We start from the raw sequence: 20090 nt of genomic DNA on the forward strand, positions 1-20090 counted from the left end.
CTACACCTAAATAAATAGCCTACATTATAATGTTTAATCAGAGTAGCTAAAATTAGAGAGTGATTTTTCATTTCCTCCCAAATGTCTAAACGTCATGGAATTACATTTCAGTTCTTGCCACAATATTATTATTTTGTATTAGGCCTATCTATGATAACTTGATTCGATCAAATAGTTGTAGCTTATTCACAAGTCACCTAGCATTATCTATTATAGATAGACATATAGGCTAACTAATACAACAAAAACAGTTGTAATAATTACACTTACAAAATAATTTCGCATGGTTTTTAACATCTTTTAAGCCCTTTATAACAATTTAGTTCCGTCAATTCCTTGGAAGCAGCACCCACACGCTAAAGAAGTTAAACTGTTACTGAACTTGAACCCAAAATAGCTCCACTGGAAACAAAATGGCCGCGGAGCTGTCATTTCTTTTGTTATGCTGGTTTTTGTCTACACTTGGTTATGCTCAAAATGGCGTCATATTTCAAATAACATTCTATTGATAACTGGCGCCAAAAATTAACAACTGAACAATCAAGAACATCGAGTGTGTGATCTGTGTGTGGCGCGTAAATCGCTCTGGTATTTAATCTTTGAGTGTTTAATTCTTCACGTTGAGGTTGTGCAGGATGTTTTCATGCGCTCAGACTTACATGAACAAAACATTTCTCTCAAACGCATTCCACATTTTGTTTACAAACCCGTCGTTTCCTCTGTCGAATAAATATATATATATTAAAACAATTGAGTAAAACAGTAAATGTCTTCATGTCCTTAGAAGTTTGCCACACCGTCTTGAGTTGTTTAGGAGCGGAGAAAGAAAGTAACATTTGGTGTCCAAGTATCCAGGGGATTCATTTATTGTATAACATGCAACCATACTGTATAGGCCTAAAGTGCGCATTTGTATTTCCAATGTGCAATCAATCCCAAATTCAATCCAAAAAGCACTGTCAACGAATTACATTTTATTAGTTCAATTCCATAAATAATAAGGATTTAGGCATATCCAGAAAGTCCATGCAATTCCTGGGAAGACTCAAGACTGAATCTGAAGATTGTGTGGCTTGCTCAAGATCCAGTTTGAGAACCAGCTCCACCTCAGTACAAGTTCCAGAATTTTCTGCCAGTCGGAGGGTTTGTAATTGCTCTTTGTCAAAACTCTATGTGGGCGTATAAAGCGCACGCGCGATTCATCCATTGCAGTCCCTGTTTTGCCGCATTCTGGCGCATGCGTGAATCAAACCCTACTCCTCGTGCAGAGTTGGAAAACGGTCAAATGCTTATTTTAATAAGGAAATGTTATTTGATTGGGCATTATCTTCAAGAAAGTATTGATTTCTACAAACTGGGTACTAATCATCATCATTCTCATTTAAACGTTGGACAGTGTTGATCCTTGTTATAAAAAGGCTGCACTATCATTAATAATTAAGCTTACATTCGACGCGATGCTTGTTTTTTTCAATAACTAATCATGTAAAAAGACATCATTCTAGTCTTTATAGTTAGGACGGGGAGTCTGACCATAATCCACCACAAATAAATGAGGTTTCTGGAGAGAATCATAGAGTTGTCTAAATTGTTTATGTAATAGGCACTCGTGATGTCTTTTGTTTTGACTTGTGAGTCGTATATCAAACAGACGGTTCCCACCTGGATGTTGGGAAAACAAATGGATGTGCAAACGTATACAAAGCAGCAATACTGAAGATAGTAATACTGTCAACACCGTCCTGCCACTGAGTCATGAATAGTTTGTGGTAAACCACAAGTCACAAACATTGTACACCCCAAGATTATGATTAACTTGCATAGCCTGTTTAAAGTCCTGTTCTACAAATAGGCTGTCAAATGTCAAACTAAAGCAAAGGGAACCAAATCTGACTTTTACCTTGCAACCTTAACCAGGACATAAATCAAACGTATATACACATTTTTGCATTTAAAAGTGATATTCAATAAACTATCTCTTATCCGATTTGATCCATGTGGTATTCCGAGTGCTCATTGCATATGCGCGATCTCGTCAAGAACCGGAGCGCGCTCCTCGACAGCAAGGTTCAGGCTCTCGCAGTCAACACAGCTTTCAAGAGCAAGCGGGTCCAATCGTAGTGTCGAGTCAGAGGAACTACTCGCCCCACCGTAACACACATTCAGTCGGATTTAACTCAGTAAAATCTTCTGTATGATCGGGGGACACAAAAACGCAGTATGGTCCGGGAAACCAGACATTTATGGGTGGGGAATTTACCAGAAAATGTACGAGAGGAAAAAATTATCGAGCACTTCAAACGGTAAGTGACGATTTGTGTGAGCGAGACAACATCCAGCAATGTGCTTCCTTCAAGTGATTGGGGGAAAACAATAGCAACACACCGGTGCAGAGTTTAACACATTAAATGTGTGCCACAACTTTCTCAGCAACGCTGCTATTGAGTTGGCTTGTTTTGGCTCACTTAACGTACGCTTGCTAGTGAGTTAGCTTTCGAGAGTCGCAGTCGTCGCTAGGTTGCTAATTAGCACAGAGGGTCGCATTCAAACGCATTACTTGTAGCTGTATATTGACTTCAGCTTGCTTTATTTTGCAACCCAGACGTCAGTAGCATAACTTAAAGATTGTAACGTATGTTGTTGGATAGTTAAAAAAATACTGCGAGTGAGTTGAATGGGCTAAATGGTGTCTACTACTAAAGGCATTACAGTGGGTGTTGTTTTGAGCCTCCTCGGCTCAGATGTCATGCAAGCGGTGACCGTGGCTGCGTCTATAAGAAGTCAAACAATATCAGCCTGGGGATACTTTTAACACGAGTTCATGTATGAAAATGTTCTTGACCAACCTGCAAATGATCATTATGCTAGTCTGTGAACATGTGGCGACAGTTCCTACTACTGCACCAATCGGACGTTTTAAGTTGTCAGTCAGAAGTTTGTGTATGGCAAACTATTTTGTCTTTTATGGCAACAGGAAATATTTTAATTGTTCTCAGTATAAAAAAAAATAATAATTTCAAAACCACCAATGACTGCACGTTGCACCCACATACCTGATGGGTTTTATGCCAATGAATGTCTGACCTGTATGGATTCAGGTAATGCTAGGTGTCGTTTTTCATTGAATTCACGGGTTGTTAAATCAGAATAACACGGTTTGTTAAAACTAAATGGTGCGAATCTGTCGTTTGATACAGCGTGGCGAGATTTCTTGAGTGACATCGCAATATTGTATATTACACGTTGAACACATCTGACGTTATTGTTTATAAAACAAACTAAATTATCGCCTAGGTCTATATATATAATGTGTGTGTGTGTGTAATATATATATATATATATATATGAGAGAGAGAGATATCAAACTTAATCATACATGTATTCTCACATAAAGCGATACTATAGCAAATGTCAACTGCTTGATTGTTTTTATCGTCTCAAAATGTAAACTAAATTATCCCTCAGACTCAGCTGTCATCTACTAAATGCGACTATAATGCATTAAGATATTATAAACATTAACGTCGTCATCTTTTTGTAAAGCTGCCTTGAAACATTGTGTATTCTAAGCGCTAAAATTGCCTTGCTTTGACCAAAGACTGTCTAACGACTTTATTGTCCACATTCATTACCTACACGTACGCACAGTTACGTATTTGTAAAAAAATACAATCAAAACACACTAACGTAGTCTTTGAACAATGCAGGTGTGATCGAACTCATTATTATAATGGTGTTTTTGTATGGTTGTATAGCCTGTATTGATGTTCAGGCTGGAGTTTACGAGCATAGCACTAGACCTCACTATCGTAAGAAATTACTTTGCGAGTCGAGGAGGGCAGGCACTAGCATGAGAGAACCTACATATAAGATTTGAGTAAATAATTTATTCATCTTGGAACAAGCGCTTTGTTGTCTCTACGGCAGCCTTTTGTTCATGTGACTGTCCATTTAGCTTTGAATTGTGGTAATAACGGTCGCCCTTTGAACGGGAACTAAATTAAAACACGCTCATGCTCATTTATTGTGAGCAACATTAAAGGAGAAATTGTTTTCTGATATATACAGGAAAGAAATACAGCTATATATACATTTATAAAAAAAAAAAAGAAAAAGAAATGCTACCCCCCGAAGTGATTTGTGAACGGTGACTCTCAAAGCTCAGGTCAGTGCGGCAGAGGTACTTATTGAAGATGGGGGACGGGAGAATGAATAAGCAGTGTGAATAGGTTTGTAAAATGGCGACGGAGATTGTGTGAGAACTGGTGTGTCAGACAGCTGCTCACCTAGAGCACCCATTTGAATGCCTATTGTTTATTACAAATTTTCATACTTTGCTTACCAAGTGTTGTTTTATCCCTTATGTACACCTGCCATCTATAGGCTATTTGTTTTGTTTAGTTGTGTAATGATTGACAGCACATTTATGTGTAGTATATTTACATGAAGTTTATATAAGCACTATATATCATCAAACATGTCCAGAAGAGGTATAGAGCAGATCAAGACATCATAATGAGGTTTCAAGCCTGAATGATTTGACAGAATTATGACATTTGACTGATTTCTGGCATTTGTATACATCTTAATGGTGCAATAACACTGCAAAATAACCAACATAGCCTCTTCTTTTCCTTCAATGATGTGTTGCGCCAGAAACAGACAGTCAAAATCTGATGTTTGTTTTCTTGTCATAATAATTGGATGTAGGCTATTCAAATGAAGGGAGGTATTACTAGTCTGGCATATGGTTAATGCTACTCATACAGTGGTACATCTTTGTGTGGTGATGAAGAAGGCAGGCTGTTTTTATTTGAATCTACTTATTTACATATTGCACAAATGACTGGTGCAGAGGTTTGTTTTCACTCATTCTTTTGCGCAATCAAATCTGCCCTTTGCGGATTATCTGAATGCATAATGGTTGTTCATATCAGCATAATTGACTGCATGTATAATTAGTTAATACCTTTTTTCACCTTTTTTTAAGGTATGGACGTGTGGAGAGTGTCAAGGTCCTCCCAAAACGTGGATCGGAGGGTGGAGTGGCAGCTTTTGTGGATTTTGTGGACATTAAGAGTGCTCAGAAAGCTCATAATTCTGTCAACAAGATGGGAGACAGGGACCTACGCACTGATTACAATGAGCCAGGAACTATTCCCAGTGCAGCTCGAGGCCTGGATGATAGCCTGTCCATAGCCACTCGTGGGCGGGATGTTTCAGGGTTCACAAGGGGGGCGGGGGGCCCTGTGTATGTGCCCCCTGTGTCACTCCACAGCAGAGAGGGACGCTTTGAACGCAGACTAGACGGGTAAGTGGACATAGTTTTTCTGAAGGCAGGGGGACCATTCGTTTCTTGTAACTCATCTCTCCCTCCCAATTATTTCCGTCATTAATTGGGCTAATTTATTGTTTTGGGGGCGGGGGACATATGGGAAATTAAGTGAACACACTGGAGGGTAGTGATTTGGGCATCACGCTTTGATGGTTGAGGTCTGTCATCGCTCACCGTGTAAAGATGAGCCAGTTTTGAAGTTTGTCAATGCATGGTGAACATGCATCGAAATTCATAATCATTATGTAGAGCTTAGCGTGCCTCTGCATGGGGATTCTCTCAGAGTTGGATATCGCTTGCGAAGAGAATCCAGGGCATGTTTCGGATATCAAAATATTTCGGGATTTCTGGAAGCGAGAGCGCATCCGTGACCGCAGCCTTACCTGGAATTGCCCTATTCTGGAGTACTGTACCGCCCAAGGTGGATTAATGTCTTACTTCATGTTTTTTACTCTGTTGTTGTAACACGATTACGGTGTTGATCAATTAAGACCCATTGATTGGTAATTGGATTAATGAAATGGGTGGTTTAGGATCAGTTCTTTCCCTTCGATGATCTGGAACGCTCTGGATGATGTTCTGTGGATTCTTAATCACACTGGATTAATATTACCCAATGACAAGGATATTCTATCACTACAAATTCTTTTCTCTTTTTTTTCGGGATTATTTGTGGTGTTAGGGTTTTGCTGTTAATTACATGGGAGACTTCTGCCATTGATCAACATGGTAGAATGTGACAGAAACACAGTGAGCAAATCTCTTTGTTTATTCATTACTTATTTATAGACCATTTAAGTTCATTTTTGCTTTTTTCCCTAAACGCCGAAGAAAAAAATAATGGATTTAAAATAGTTAATGGTCTACTCTCCTGAAGAATTAACTGATTTTTGGATCCATAAAGTAAAGCATGGAGGTATTGCTGTTGTGGGGTTGAAGACTTCTCGCTTTGGATGTGAAATATCCCAGTGGATTACAAATCCCCATAAAGGATCTGGAACTACAGCAGACTGTGGATACACTATAGCTAAGATGAAAGTCGTTTTTTCCTGATGGACTATTCCAGTTCCAATGGATTATTGATCTCTTTTTCCAAACATCAATGAAGATTCCACTGGGATTTGTAAAACATTGATCGAACACCCATGTTTTCTGAGTTGACTTGGATTATTAACATCACAGTGGTTAGAACACTGTTATCTTGTTCTGATGGGATATCTGGAAAGTGAACTGTTTTCAATCGTAAGGAGGTGGCGGGATAAGATTCAAAGAAATCTTTTTATCTGCACTGAAGAGGGATTTAACGTCTCAGAGCCATCATGTAGAACAATTTTACATTTTTCATATTTTTAAAAATCCACAGAGACATTTTGTTTCAAAGGACTAATGAAAATGAAGAACAGAAGTAATGCTGTATGAAGAACCAAATGATGGATTTATTATGTTTTTGGACTTCTTTCTCCAGCCTGTTTTTGATCTGATGGGGATCTTTGCACTGAATCTGAGTTGGACATTCTACCTCCTGACTTTTACCTCCATATGCTTTTCCCATATCGATAATTTTTTTTTTTTTAAGTGCATGGATTTTTTTTTTTTTTTTTTTTTGGCCGAACTATTCTGTTGGATCCTCAAAGATAAGGATTACTTCGTTGGTTTTTTTCTTACCATTTTTTCATTCTACATTTTTAACCCCCTTTTTTGCTCACAAAGTCTCTGTCTCCCTAAATTGTATTTGGAATTGTAGGTCGGGTTACCGCTGTCTGAAAAGGTTGGTATGTTCTGCCCTGTGTATATTAGCTGTTCTCTAACCCCTAGTTTGATCCCCTGTCTTTTTTCCATCTCCCACTAACAGATGTAGCTGTTAAACAGGCTGTTTTTAGTAGCTTGTTGGCATTTGCAGATTTTTACCTCACTTTGCTGTCCCTTTCCTGATTCTCACTCTCTTTCACACTCCCTGGCCTTTTGCCTCTCTGCTTTACCTACGTGAATAATTTGAATAGTGTTTGAGGCATGTCATGAAAAATAAAAGGTTCAAATGACTTTAAAGATACAGCAAAGCTGACCAAACACATTACAGCTCTATGGAAATGGAGGAGATGGCAAATGAGCTGTGGAGTGTTGTGATGCAATGTTTCACCACTGTTTGTCAGTTCTTGTGGAAATTACAGGAGTGGACTATATGTATTGTAAAGGTTGATCACAGTCAAGTTACACAGCTGGCTTTCACTAAACAAAAGCATCTTTTTCTAATAGAAACCAAACCAATTAACTAGGTCAGATTTGTTGCTACATGCTCACTATCACTCACTGTCAATGACTAACAAATACTTATTCTGGAGAAGCTGTATCTCAAGCGTTAAATTTAACTTGTCAGTTATTATTTAAACCTTTTAGTGATTGGAAATGACAGAATTCACTTGCATTATAAATAGCTAATATATTAATGCATAAATGTATGTTGCTTGGCAACCTTACAGTTATTAATGGTCAGTGTTTTTTTTTCTTCTTCTGAAGAACAAACGTAATGCTTTATGAAGAACCACATTAATAGACTACCTCTCATGGATTATTGCATATTAATATTTTCTTTCACACACTGAAGACTTTTGAAGTTCGAAAAAGTAAATGAAATAATCACTTTTATTTGTAATCTAAAAACTGTTACTAAGGTACTGAAAAACCTACAGTAGTCGGTTAGAGTAATTTAAAAAAGTGATAAAATTAACAGAATTCACTAGTCTAAAAATGTAATTATCTGTTACTGCTTATTTCCCAGTAGTTTGAAAATATCTCTAGCTATTTGACTTGAGATAGGTTGCGGAATGGTTGCAGTTATGTTTTAATAGTTTGAAAGGGCTACTAAAAATACAATCTTCAGGCATTTCAAAATTGCTATTAAAGTGAAGCTAGCATAGAGCTTAGCGTATCATAGCATCCCCTTCACTCATTTCCCGTTCTTTAGGGTTTGTTCCTCTTTTCTTTTCTTTACTTTTTTTTTTTAAACATGTTTTAGATTCACTCTCCACATGAGACATTATTCTACAGCATGACTAGATCAAATGTTGGATCGTATTATTGCAAAAGACCTTTATTCCAAAATATTGAGTTTTTATAACCCGTGGCTTTGATTTTATTCTTTGAGAATGATTTCATTTTATTCATTAAACTCCATTCTTGTTAGTTAATTAAAAAATCACAAACTGAAGCAGTAATATGCAGTCATGCTATCATAAGAGGGAAGTAGGAAGGTATAGAATTTGTAATCAAAACACATATTTGCTTCATTATTTTCATGGTAATACAGAATAAATGAACTGCATCTAATTGGTAAAAAAAAATTAACTTAGTTTTTTAGGTAGGGTAATGAATATGCATTTTCTCACTAAATAGACAAAAACAGTAGTTTTATGCATAAAAAAAGAAATCAAATCAAGTTCACTTCTATCTAAGAAACTGTAATCTGCCAATGTAAAATAAATGAATCTCTGGGTTTTTTCCCCTCTAGCCTGTGTAACTTGGAATGTGACTGACCATGGCATGCATGACTTTTGTCATGCATATTTTTCTTCCCTTTTGTTTTCAATATAGATTCAGTATGATTTCAGAAATGCAAAAAGAGCCCCCCACCCCATAAAAAAAAATTTCAAGTTGTCCTGACCTGGTATCAATGTTTGGATTGAATGCTATGTTAAAAGGAAAAATCTGAGACAGCATCTTTCCAACATGCACTTGCAGTCTATGTTTTGATTAAATCACTTCTTCAACGCATGTCACTTGATTCGTATACCTGTCAGGGATGAAAATAACATTCATTTCATTCTTTCCATTTTTCTTTGCCATCCTCCATCCCTTTCCTTGTCATGCAGGGCTGCGGACAGTCGGGAGCGATCTTACGATCACAGTTCCTATGGACACCATGAGCGTAGCAGCAGCAGCAACACCAGTAGTTTCGATCGCCAGCGTCACTATGAGACTGATTATTACAGAGACTCTAGGGACCGGGCCCTCAGTGGAGCCAGCGGGAGTGCCAGTTCTGCCAGTGGCAGCATTGGAGGCGGCTCATCAGCAGCCAGTGTAGGTGTCGCAGGGAGCGTTGCAGGAAGCAGCAGTGCTGCTGGAAGCAGTAGCAGCACTGCCGGAGTGGGAAGTGGCGGCTCGACACCGGGAGGCATTGTCTACTATGGTTCACGAAGCCGGAGCCCTAGTCGTTTTGAGACTACAGAGACTCGCTATGAGCCCCGTGCCCGTGAAGCTTTCACACTCGCCAGTGTGGTCCATCGGGATTTATACAGAGAAGAAAGAGGTAGACGAGGAGATAGGACATACCACCACAGTCGCAGTCGATCGCCACACTCTTCACACAATCCATCACCACAGAGGCTGGCGAGTCAGGCAGCGCGGCCGGCACGCTCCCGCAGTGGCTCAGGATCCCGCAGTCGTTCCTCCAGCTCTGACTCCGTCAGCAGCACCAGCAGTAGTGGCAGTGGCAGGTAAGTGCTGTGATGCATCTTGGTGCAACTCATTAGCATATATATGGCAGTAAATTTGCATGATGAAAAATATTTGTCAGAGCTCAACAACAACAAAAAATGTCATCTTTTTTTTTTTTATACATTTTTATTTGCCTGCCAATGTTTTCAAAGGCAAAAGAATCATACATTTTTATTTTTTACCAGTCTATTTAGGGCCCAAGCACAGATGGTGCGAGGACCCTCTTGGAGTTGCTCTGTTTATTTTTTATACACATTTTATTATAATATTAAAGAAGTAATTTTTCATTAAAGGGATACTCCACTTTTTTCGGAAATATGCTCATTTTACATCTCCCCCAGAGTTAAACAGTTGAGTTTTACCGTTTTAGAATCCATTCAGCCGAACTCCGGGTCTGACGGTACCACTTTTAGCATAGCTTAGCACAGATCATTGATTCTGATGAGTCCAGTAGCATTTCTTTCAAAATGACCAAAGAGTTTCAATATTTTTCCTATTTAAAACTTGACTCTTCTGTAGTTAAACCGTGTACTAAGATCGACGGAAAATGAAAAGTTGCGATTTTCTAAGCCTATATGACTAGGAACTACTCTCATTCCGGCGTAATAATCAAGGAACTGTGCGGCTGTACCATGAGTGCAGCAGGCGTAATGATATGACGCAGCGCCTGAAAATAGGTCTAATAGGTTAGACAAACTTAGTCCCGGTCACGTTGGAAGAAGTTACCGAGCTGGGGACTATTTTCAGGCGCTGCGTCATATCATTACGCCTGCTGCACCCATGGTACAGCCGCACAGTTCCTTGATTATTACGCTGGAATGAGAGTAGTTCCTAGCCATATAGGCTTAGAAAATTGCAACTTTTCATTTTCCGTCGATCTTAGTACACGGTTTAACTACAGAAGAGTCAAGTTTTAAATAGGAAAAATATTGAAACTCTTTGGTCATTTTGAAAGAAATGCTACTGGACTCATCAGAATCAATGATCTGTGCTAAGCTATGCTATGCTAAAAGTGGTACCGTTAGACCCGGAGTTCGGCTGAATGGATTCTAAAACGGTAAAACTCAACTGTTTAACTCTGGGGGAGATGTAAAATGAGCTTATTTCCGAAAAAAGTGGAGTATCCCTTCAAATGCAAACCTCTACGGACACACTGAAGCTCGAGTTGCCATTGGCTAGTAGTAGGGGTGTTGAAATGAATCGTTGCGATTAAACCGCAATGCGGACGTGGACGATTCTGCATCGATGCAGTAATAGACCCCAATCGACCATAAAAGACCAGAAGCACGCGTGAGTGTGTGTGCGCACATACATGCAAGGCCGCGAGCGTGTGCGTGTGTGCGTACGTGTGTACGAGGCTGCGTGTGTGAGCGCAAGTCGATTGCGAGTGTGTGTGTGGGCATTCTTGTAATTTAAGTACACCTGACAGTTTCATGCGCTCTTAGTATTTACTAGTGTTTGTTCTAAATGGTCCTGTCATCTGCTGTTTAGATTCAAGTTGTGTTTGATGTTTGCTACATTCAGGAAGTGTATTTTCTTGGAGCAGATAAAATAAAAAGGGAGTTCATATAGCTATCTGCCTGCTTGTATTCATTGACAAAAATGTAGGCATGTGCGGTAACGGTAATATTGAAAAGTGAGGATACAACGCATCTTGATGCATCGTGATATCGAATCGGTGACATGATAATCGTAATCAAATTGAATCATGAGGCCAGTGAACACCCCTATTGGCTAGGAATTATTTTTATTTTACTCGCAGATTTTTTACATGGAATGCAAGAACAATGCAAATTAAAAAATTATACATAAATATAATATGAAATATACATTTTAAACACTATTGAAGACAAGTAAACAGTCTGTAATAATATAAGAACAAATTATCAAACTACAAGCAATAGCACAAATAAACACAATAGAACAAAGATACAAATGAAATAAACAGGTTTTTCAGGTAAATCTAATACTACTTGGATACAGATTAGGTAGATACGTTCACTTAAAGGGGTCATCGGATGCCCATTTTCCACAAGTTGGTATGATTCTTTAGGGTCTTCGTGTAAAGTTTGTAATATACTTTGGTTAAAATTCTTCAATGGTTGTGTAAAACAACACCTTTTTTACCTCTTCAAACAGCTCTGTTCACAGCGACCTGTTTCGGTGCATGTCTCTTTAAATGATAATGAGCAACTGCTCACCCCACCCCTCTCTTCCATGGGGGGTGTCTACACAAGACACGTAAAGTGCTGCCTTGGTAATCTGCCTCGCAGAAAGTATACAAATGGCTGAGGGAGAAAATATGCTAATACGGGACAGTCCGCCAGTGGTCGTGGGCGGAGTATGAGCAATATGACATCATATTGCTCAGAAAATCCAAACGGCTTGATTATTGAGAGTGTTTAGGCTTTTTGAGGATTAAAAAAAAGTGAATGGATTTTTGTCATTGTATGGTGGTTGTGTCCACACACCGCAAAGACACATTTATATGCAAACACCATTTAAAAGTGAATTTTGCATCTTATGACATAACCAACTATGTTTACTTGTATACTTGCCAAGACATGCATTTTGACATAATTTTGTGTGAAATTATCTTTTCCAAGCACAAGAAGAAGTGAAATTTAGCTCAATTCAGTAATTGCGTGCTGTCAGATGCTCGCTTCGGATGTACGAGTTATTTTCGAGTCTTCTTGCACTTGAATATTTCAATTGGCAAGGCTTAAAAACATGTGCAAATGATATGCAGCACATCAGCACTGATCGGGACAGTGTCCATTCTTTTCACGCGGTATGTGTAAGCCTCCCTCTTTCTCACGTTGAGTGCACATATATGTGAGAGAGTGTGACAGAGGGTGCTCTCAGCCAAGCGACGGTTCGTAAAGCTCAGTAGGCAATAGTATTATGATCTGCGCTAAACTTATTTTTTGGCTCTTACTCAATCACAAGCAATTTTTTTTTAGTTGCCCAGCATGAAATTTGGTTGCATATGCGAGTGATTTAGTTGCATTGTAAAGGGCTGAAATGTTAGGATACGTAAATTCATGAACACAATTGGCTGGAAAACGATGGCATATGATGCAAAACATTGTTTTGTAGTTTACATTATAAATGATGCTTTAAAGACTATCACAAGTCATTTTTGTAATTTCCACAAAACCTGATCTGTTAGGTAGCTAGATAACATCTGTCTGACGAATCAGCAGAATTTGCAACAGCAATGTAGATTACATCACGGAAAATCAAACATTTAAGTTTGCAAGGCATAAAATGGATGTAAAATATCAGAGAATGTAACATTTCAGTGGCAAAGGCCAAGTTCTGTAAACTGGCCCAAAATTCCCTCATGTGGGCTATCTTTATTATTGAGCCTTGTTTCTTTTGAAGATTATGCACTAAATTCTTCAGTGAGTGCAGTGTGCATTTTCAATGTTAAAATACTTTGTCCTAAATTAATATGCCTTGACAAGAAAGCAATTCATATGTTGTGGCTCCATGGCACTATCAAACATAGTTTTTTCATTTGTTTGCACATCTCGTTTAAGCATCTCAACTTTGGCTCAACCAACAGCGTGAGTTTGAGTCAGGACCATTTGCTTGGTTGATGTAGGTCTGAGAAATCTGTTTGGAAAGTGGGACAGAAATGACATTACTTAGTCATTCAGTCATTCTTCTGTTGTCATTCAGCTTTCATCATTATTTATCACCCAGTCAGGCTTTTTTATTTTTATTTTATTTTTTATAAATATGCTTGACTTGTTGTCTAGCTTTTGTATTACATTTTCACAGGATGATTGACGCTACAGTACTTCTAAAAAGAAACTAGTGAGGCTTTTAAATGGCTTTTCTGTCACTTGAATTGATAATATTGTTCTGTTGATCACAAAAACAACTTTTTATGAAATTAATTAGTTATTATAAGTATTCACCCCATTCAATCATAATGTTACAGGGATGGGCAACGTCGGTCCTGGAGTGCCGCTGTCCTGCAGAGTTAAGCTCCAACCCTGATAAAAAAAAAAAAAACTCACCTCTCTGTAGCTTTAGCAGAAATGGTCTTAGGGAGATACGGGGGTCCAAGGCTCTACCATTGGAGAAAAGTCTAACAGCTAACTTGGATCACGTGTGCGTTGATAACCAATCACATTACAGCCTTGACTCCATTGAATTTTGTTTAGAGCTGTGCAACATTCAATCACTGTTTGTGGTTACCATAGAAATTAATGAGATGGGATGTAAACGGAATCATACCTGTTGTGCAATTGTCCATGATTTCTCTTATAAAACAGCATTTTTTCAGTGTAAACTCTAAAAATAGATCAATCCAATATTAATGTTTAATTTGATGACTCAAATTCTTAATTATTGATTACTAACTTTTTATTTACCTTTAACCCCTTTTGTTTTACTACATTGATTGAGTACATTGATTGTGTTGTACTTCAATCAATTGAATTTGAAACCCCTCAACCACACAGATTATATCTTCTTAACTATTTGTGTATGTTTAAAATATTTATAACTAGTGCAGCCATTTGGATTATGGATAATTGGATAATTATTTTAGATTTAGTTTTGGAGGGTTTTGTTTATCTGAGCCATTTCTGCTGATTGAATGCTGTAAACTGCAACACAACTTGAAAAAGTCGAAGAGAGGCAATCATTTTTATGAAAACTGTATTTTCTCTCATTCCTGACCAAGTTGCAGATTTGGCTTTGAGCACTTTGAGTCGGCATATTGGGATGCCCTGGAGCAGATTCGCGTGTAGGCCATAACAGCTCTGGCCAAGAGCCGCTTTTCCACCGTCGGGCCGAACGGTTCTCATTGCGTAAATGTTCCATTCCGTGCCGATCCGGGCCAGCTGGTATGATTGCGGTTTCATTTTCCTCTGTGGGGCTGAGAGCGGCCGCTCTTTGGAATGTAATATAAACGCGTCAGTCGTTGCCTTGGTAAAGGTTTACTGATGATATGAGATGTAAATAGCGTAAATGTACTAAAATAATAGTAAATTTACTTAACTCAAATTGCGTGCTTAACAAGCGTGCGCGTCTCGTCAGTAAAGCCGGTTCCTTGATTAGTAGTAAATCGCCATCACCTGCTTTCCATCTGAAAGCAGGTGATGGCGATTTACTACTAACTTTACTGACGAGATGCGCATAACAATGTCATGCGATATATCGCCCAGCCCTACTCTTAGGTGAGCCCATGACGATCTGCCCTCTTAGCATATACACCGCCCTGAGTAAGCCGCAGCAGTCCGCCATTTTTGTTTCCTCTCTGTTGCAGCTGGTGATATAGTCTGCACCAAAAAAAACCATCGCAAATATTCTGTTATTGGATGTACCAACAAACATAAGAGTCTCCATAGACTCCCGGCATCTGAGCCACTGAGGACACTGTGGTTGAATTTAATTTATGTAGGAAATGTGGCAAAGAAATTTGTTAAAGTGTTTTATATTTGGACAAATCATTTTATGCCGGACTGCTTCACAAACAAAGGTCAGTTCAGCACTGGATTTGCACAAAAGTTGTTTCTGAAAGATTTGTAGTTTAACATGACTTTACATGCTAGTCAATGAGTTGAATCAACTTAACTCCGCAACAACTTCATAAATGTATCCACTAACCATTCAGAAACGTCCAGTTGCATTCTAAAAGTCTCTCCATCAGTGTCCGACGCCTGTTTGAACATGTAAGGCTGAACATTTTGGCTGCGTGACATTCTCCAGTTTTATTGTTGACAACAAAGGCCCCGCCCTCTTCTGGAAAGGGGGCTGGGAGCAGTAGCTCATTTGCATTTAAAGGGACACACAAAAACTGTGTTTTTGCTTATGCCCAAATAGGGGCAAATTTGACAAGCTATAATGATCTGTGGGGTATTTTGAGCTGAAACTTCACAGACACAATCTGGGGACACCAGATACTATATTAAATCTTGTGAAAAGGGGCATAACAGGTCCCCTTCATAATGTAGAGCTCTCTGAAATGTTTCAGCACAAAGAGTTGTTGTGACTAATATATCAAAGGGAATGCTTTTAGTTTAACCCCTCTAAAAATGTCCTTTTTACCCAAATCTGTAAGACAGAAGCCTTTGTGTTATGTAAATGTATTAATACAATAATGAATCCAATAAAAAATGTCGATGTTTGGTCCAAAAAGTCGAAATGTAAAAATGTATGTCATGAGCAGCCTTGTGAATCGTTTGCATGTTATCACCAAGCAGGTGGGTAAAGTTCATACATTTCTTGGCCTACCCCTCTGTGTTATAGACATGCATATCCAGGAAGTATGTCTGTTGAAATAGGGACAAACAAACATGTAGATGCGGTGCAAAGTAAATCATTTCCAGCTATCGGAAGTAATTGGAAACCATTTTTTAAAAACAATGACATCATACTTGAGTGTTCCAAATGTCAAGAAAGGTGTCCATATCATTTTCAGTATTTTTAGCTGCACTGTTTACCAATGACAAGCCCAATGTTAAAGGGTCATGAAGATCTAAAGGCCTGTTCACACCGAGATAAACATTTTAATTTGAAATAATTTCAGACCAACACAAACAATTACATGCTTTCATATCGACAGATTTTTCGAAGCGACAGAAAATAGGAGAAGACGGAATCCAGAACCGACTCTCTTGTCACTTTACTGTTCACTATTTGGTGTTGTTTGATAAACACCATCGTGAATACCAAAATCTGAACGGCTGTTTGACTTCCTTTCTTCTCCATGACAAGCAAGTGTCAGAAATGGAAGGTTGCATACCACAGCCCTTGTGTATCTCTGTACCTTTTGTTATTTCTTTTGCTTTGGTCTGTACAGACAAATCACATATGAGTTTTTGGGCTGAATATATGTCTTGACTCTTGATGTCAGAAAAACCTTAAAATATTAGATGTTACGATGTTGACTAACCTAGTTGATGTTGCGTACTTTCACCCTTTGATGCTGACTGGGCTAGACTAGCTACAGGCATTGGGTCGGTCAGACATCAATGAATGATAATTCAGAAAACTGTGTTCAAGATCCGTTTTGATTTACAGTTGGCCTGTGGCTTTAGGACATCACTACAGACTTTCATTTGTAATGAGATGTGGGAAAATTAGTAGAGATTGGTGCAGCCAAAGCAATTGATATAAATATCCAGGTTTTAACAAGTGTTGTTTGTTAGAGATTTTTCTAAGCATGCACCACAAAACCATTTTGTGTCATTTTTCTGCAAATTATAGGGTGGGCGTCCATAGGAATTAAGTGCTGTCATATATTTATTTTTGTTTTGTTTTAGAAACTCATCTTTATGTGACTTAAATGTTTTGATTGTTTGTTAACAAACATTTTGAGGGTGCCTTTTTTAAAACCAGTGTACTTGTATAATTCAGTTTTTATGACATTCATGGCATTTGGAAAACAAAACAAAATTATTTAAACATTCATTTCCTTTTTTTCCCCTTTTTCCCCCTTTTTTTTTCAATGCAGAGTTTGTTCTTTTCTAAATAAGGGCCAATGTGCATAAAAACCCAAAAATGAAGCGTATTGCTTTCCTATATGCTAGGCGTATTGTATGCTTTTTGAGGAGAAAAGGCTGTAGGGGAATTTTAAGAAACAACAGCTGATGTATTTTCACACTGCCCACTTGAACTCCCCCCACCCCCGTGAGATCCAGTTGGAACTGGAAATTTCTAGCCACTGCTGGATCCCTGCCCACTCCCACAGGCCAGCCCCTATCAGCCGCACTTCTGAGAGGGAGAGGGAGAGGGAGTGAGAAAAGAGGGCAGTGCAAAGATGTAAACAGACAAAAGGAAAGCCATGTATAAATCATAGTGGGGAAAGAAGTATCCACTGTAATGTCAAAATGTCAGGTTTAGGCAGTCATGGTACTATTTGAAACGTATTAAGTGTAATGAAAGAAAGATGAATTTGCAAATGCGTGTATTTATTTATTTATTTATTTATTTATTTATTAATTATTATTATGATTAATAACTATAGTATATACTTGAGTGGTTGGTTCTTTTTGTTCAAGCAAAAGGTTTTTTTTTTAATTAAATTATTGTTTGTAGTTTTAGCTTTTTATGCAATCATTGTTTGCTTGCACAGTTGTTTGGCTCTTGTCAGTGGCTATTTGATGAGGTTAAGAGAAATAAAGGAGTGTCACAGTTGTTTCAATATTTGAAACTTGGATAAGCTAGAGTGTTGTAGATATTTTCAGTCACTGACAGACAGTTTCTTTTTTTCTTTTTTTGTTGTTGTTGTTGCAATAGTGCCTCTCTGAGGTGGGAAAATAAACTGCATGAAAAACTGGAATTTGTAAATTCCCTTAAAAGAACCATTCTGAGCAAGTTTGTGTTCTCTTACAGTAGTGATTCCAGCAGTAGCTCCAGTGATCGATCTCCAGCTCGATCTGTTCAGTCAGCAGCTGTACCTGCCCCTTCTGCTCAACCTCTACCTTCACTGGACAAAGATGAACCTCGCAAAAGTTTTGGTATCAAAGTGCAGAACCTCCCTGTGCGCTCAACAGGTGAGGCTTTTATGAGTTTGTCAAATTAAGTAAAATGAAGACATGCAACTTTTCAAAAAGCAAAGCAAAAACCGTATTGCCCAACAAATGTAAGGATTATTTTGCAACATGCTTTGGTGAGACAGTGTTCCTAAGCAGTACTAAGAGTATTATTATATTATTCTGCTCTTTCTATCAATTTTAGATACAAGCCTGAAGGACGGCCTTTTCCATGAATTTAAGAAACATGGCAAAGTCACATCAGTTCAGATCCATGGTGCCTCTGAGGAACGATATGGATTAGTGTTTTTTCGCCAGCAAGAAGACCAAGAAAAAGCTCTAAGTGCATCTAAAGGGAAGCTGTTTTTTGGCATGCAAATTGATGTCACTGCTTGGCATGGCCCAGGTTGGTTTCTTGCATTTAGTGCACAATTCTTTGTTGTTATTAAAAGGTTTAATAGTAGCATTGGGCCTAACATTGTTCTCTAATCTGTCGCTGAATAGAAACCGAGAGTGAGAATGAGTTCCGGCCTTTGGATGAACGCATTGATGAGTTTCACCCCAAAGCTACAAGGACATTATTCATAGGAAATCTAGAGAAAACCACAACCTATCATGACCTGCTGAATATATTTCAGCGTTTCGGAGAGATTGTTGTAAGTAGCATTTTGAAAATGTGTTTTAAAAATTGTGCAAGTTTAAAAAATATATATTGTTGACTGTGTTGTCAACACTGCTTATGTATGTACTGTTTTTTTCTTCTTTTTTTTTATCAGGATATCGATATAAAAAAGGTCAATGGTTCCCCACAATATGCCTTTCTCCAGTATTGTGACATAGCAAGTGTCTGCAAAGCAATTAAGAAAATGGATGGTGAATACCTTGGTAACAACAGGTTAAAGGTGAGGATGGGATCAGATTAATCAAGTGATTCAAAATGTGGTTGTCTAAAGTAATTTTTTTTGCTACGTACAATTAACAGACAATCTTCATTTAGTAGAATATTTTTTGAGAAGAAAAGAGTATTATACAATTATTTTATAATTCTACTCATTAGAACTAAAACCGATAGATTACACAGGACATATTGGTTGACTAAATGGGTTTTCTTTCCTGCAGCTTGGTTTTGGCAAGAGTATGCCTACTACATGTGTATGGTTGGACGGCTTGTCCTCCAGTATTACCGAACAGTATCTAACAAGGCACTTTTGTCGTTACGGACATGTTGTAAAGGTATTCATCCTGTGCATGATTTAAAGTTTCTGTATTTTTCTTAAACTCATGTTCTGTACTCTATTTCAGTAGAATGAAATGCATTAAAATTTGATGCTTACTTGATTTCTATATATAACATTTTTCTTTTTTTTCTTTTTTAGGTTGTGTTTGACCGACTGAAAGGAATGGCCCTTATCTTATATAATAATATAGAGTATGCGCAGGCCGCTGTCAAGGAAACAAAGGGTTGGAAAATTGGAGGAAATAAAATAAAGGTCTGTATTATAATATGAATTTTACCACTGTACTTCAGAGTGACTTGACAAACTCACTAATTGTTTGTCTAGCATTGATAATTAAATTTGTTTGTAGGTTGACTTTGCCAACCAGGAAAGCCAGATGGCTTTCTACCGTTCAATGCAGGCATCTGGACAAGACATAAGAGATTTCTATGAAATCATATCTGAACGAAGGTGAGATGTTATATGTTAACACCTCTTTCATTGTGTAGAATCAAGGTGCCTTTATATCCTTTTATATTTAATCATTTA

General features: G+C 38.0%; 1 protein-coding gene across 3 annotated transcripts in view; it reads left to right on the top strand.

The window, feature by feature from the left end:
* Positions 1 to 45: 45 nt before the first annotated feature.
* Positions 46 to 20090, top strand: part of spen (spen family transcriptional repressor) — a 36069-nt gene continuing 16024 nt past the window's right edge. The window contains exons 1-10 of one of the 3 annotated variants that reach the window (XM_084427575.1): positions 46 to 2303; positions 4991 to 7103; positions 9202 to 9825; positions 18185 to 18345; positions 18530 to 18730; positions 18829 to 18980; positions 19101 to 19226; positions 19444 to 19557; positions 19701 to 19814; positions 19912 to 20012. In XM_084427575.1, the coding sequence (XP_084283701.1) occupies positions 18697 to 18730; positions 18829 to 18980; positions 19101 to 19226; positions 19444 to 19557; positions 19701 to 19814; positions 19912 to 20012 (641 nt within the window). In that variant the 5' untranslated portion in view covers positions 46 to 2303; positions 4991 to 7103; positions 9202 to 9825; positions 18185 to 18345; positions 18530 to 18696. The remainder of the gene's footprint in view (positions 2304 to 4990; positions 7104 to 9201; positions 9826 to 18184; positions 18346 to 18529; positions 18731 to 18828; positions 18981 to 19100; positions 19227 to 19443; positions 19558 to 19700; positions 19815 to 19911; positions 20013 to 20090) is intronic. The other 2 variants (XM_084427573.1, XM_084427574.1) reach the window with 2 other exon arrangements.

This window comes from Rutilus rutilus (assembly GCF_951802725.1).
Source record: "Rutilus rutilus genome assembly, chromosome: 13".
Classification (NCBI taxonomy): Eukaryota; Metazoa; Chordata; class Actinopteri; order Cypriniformes; family Leuciscidae; genus Rutilus; species Rutilus rutilus.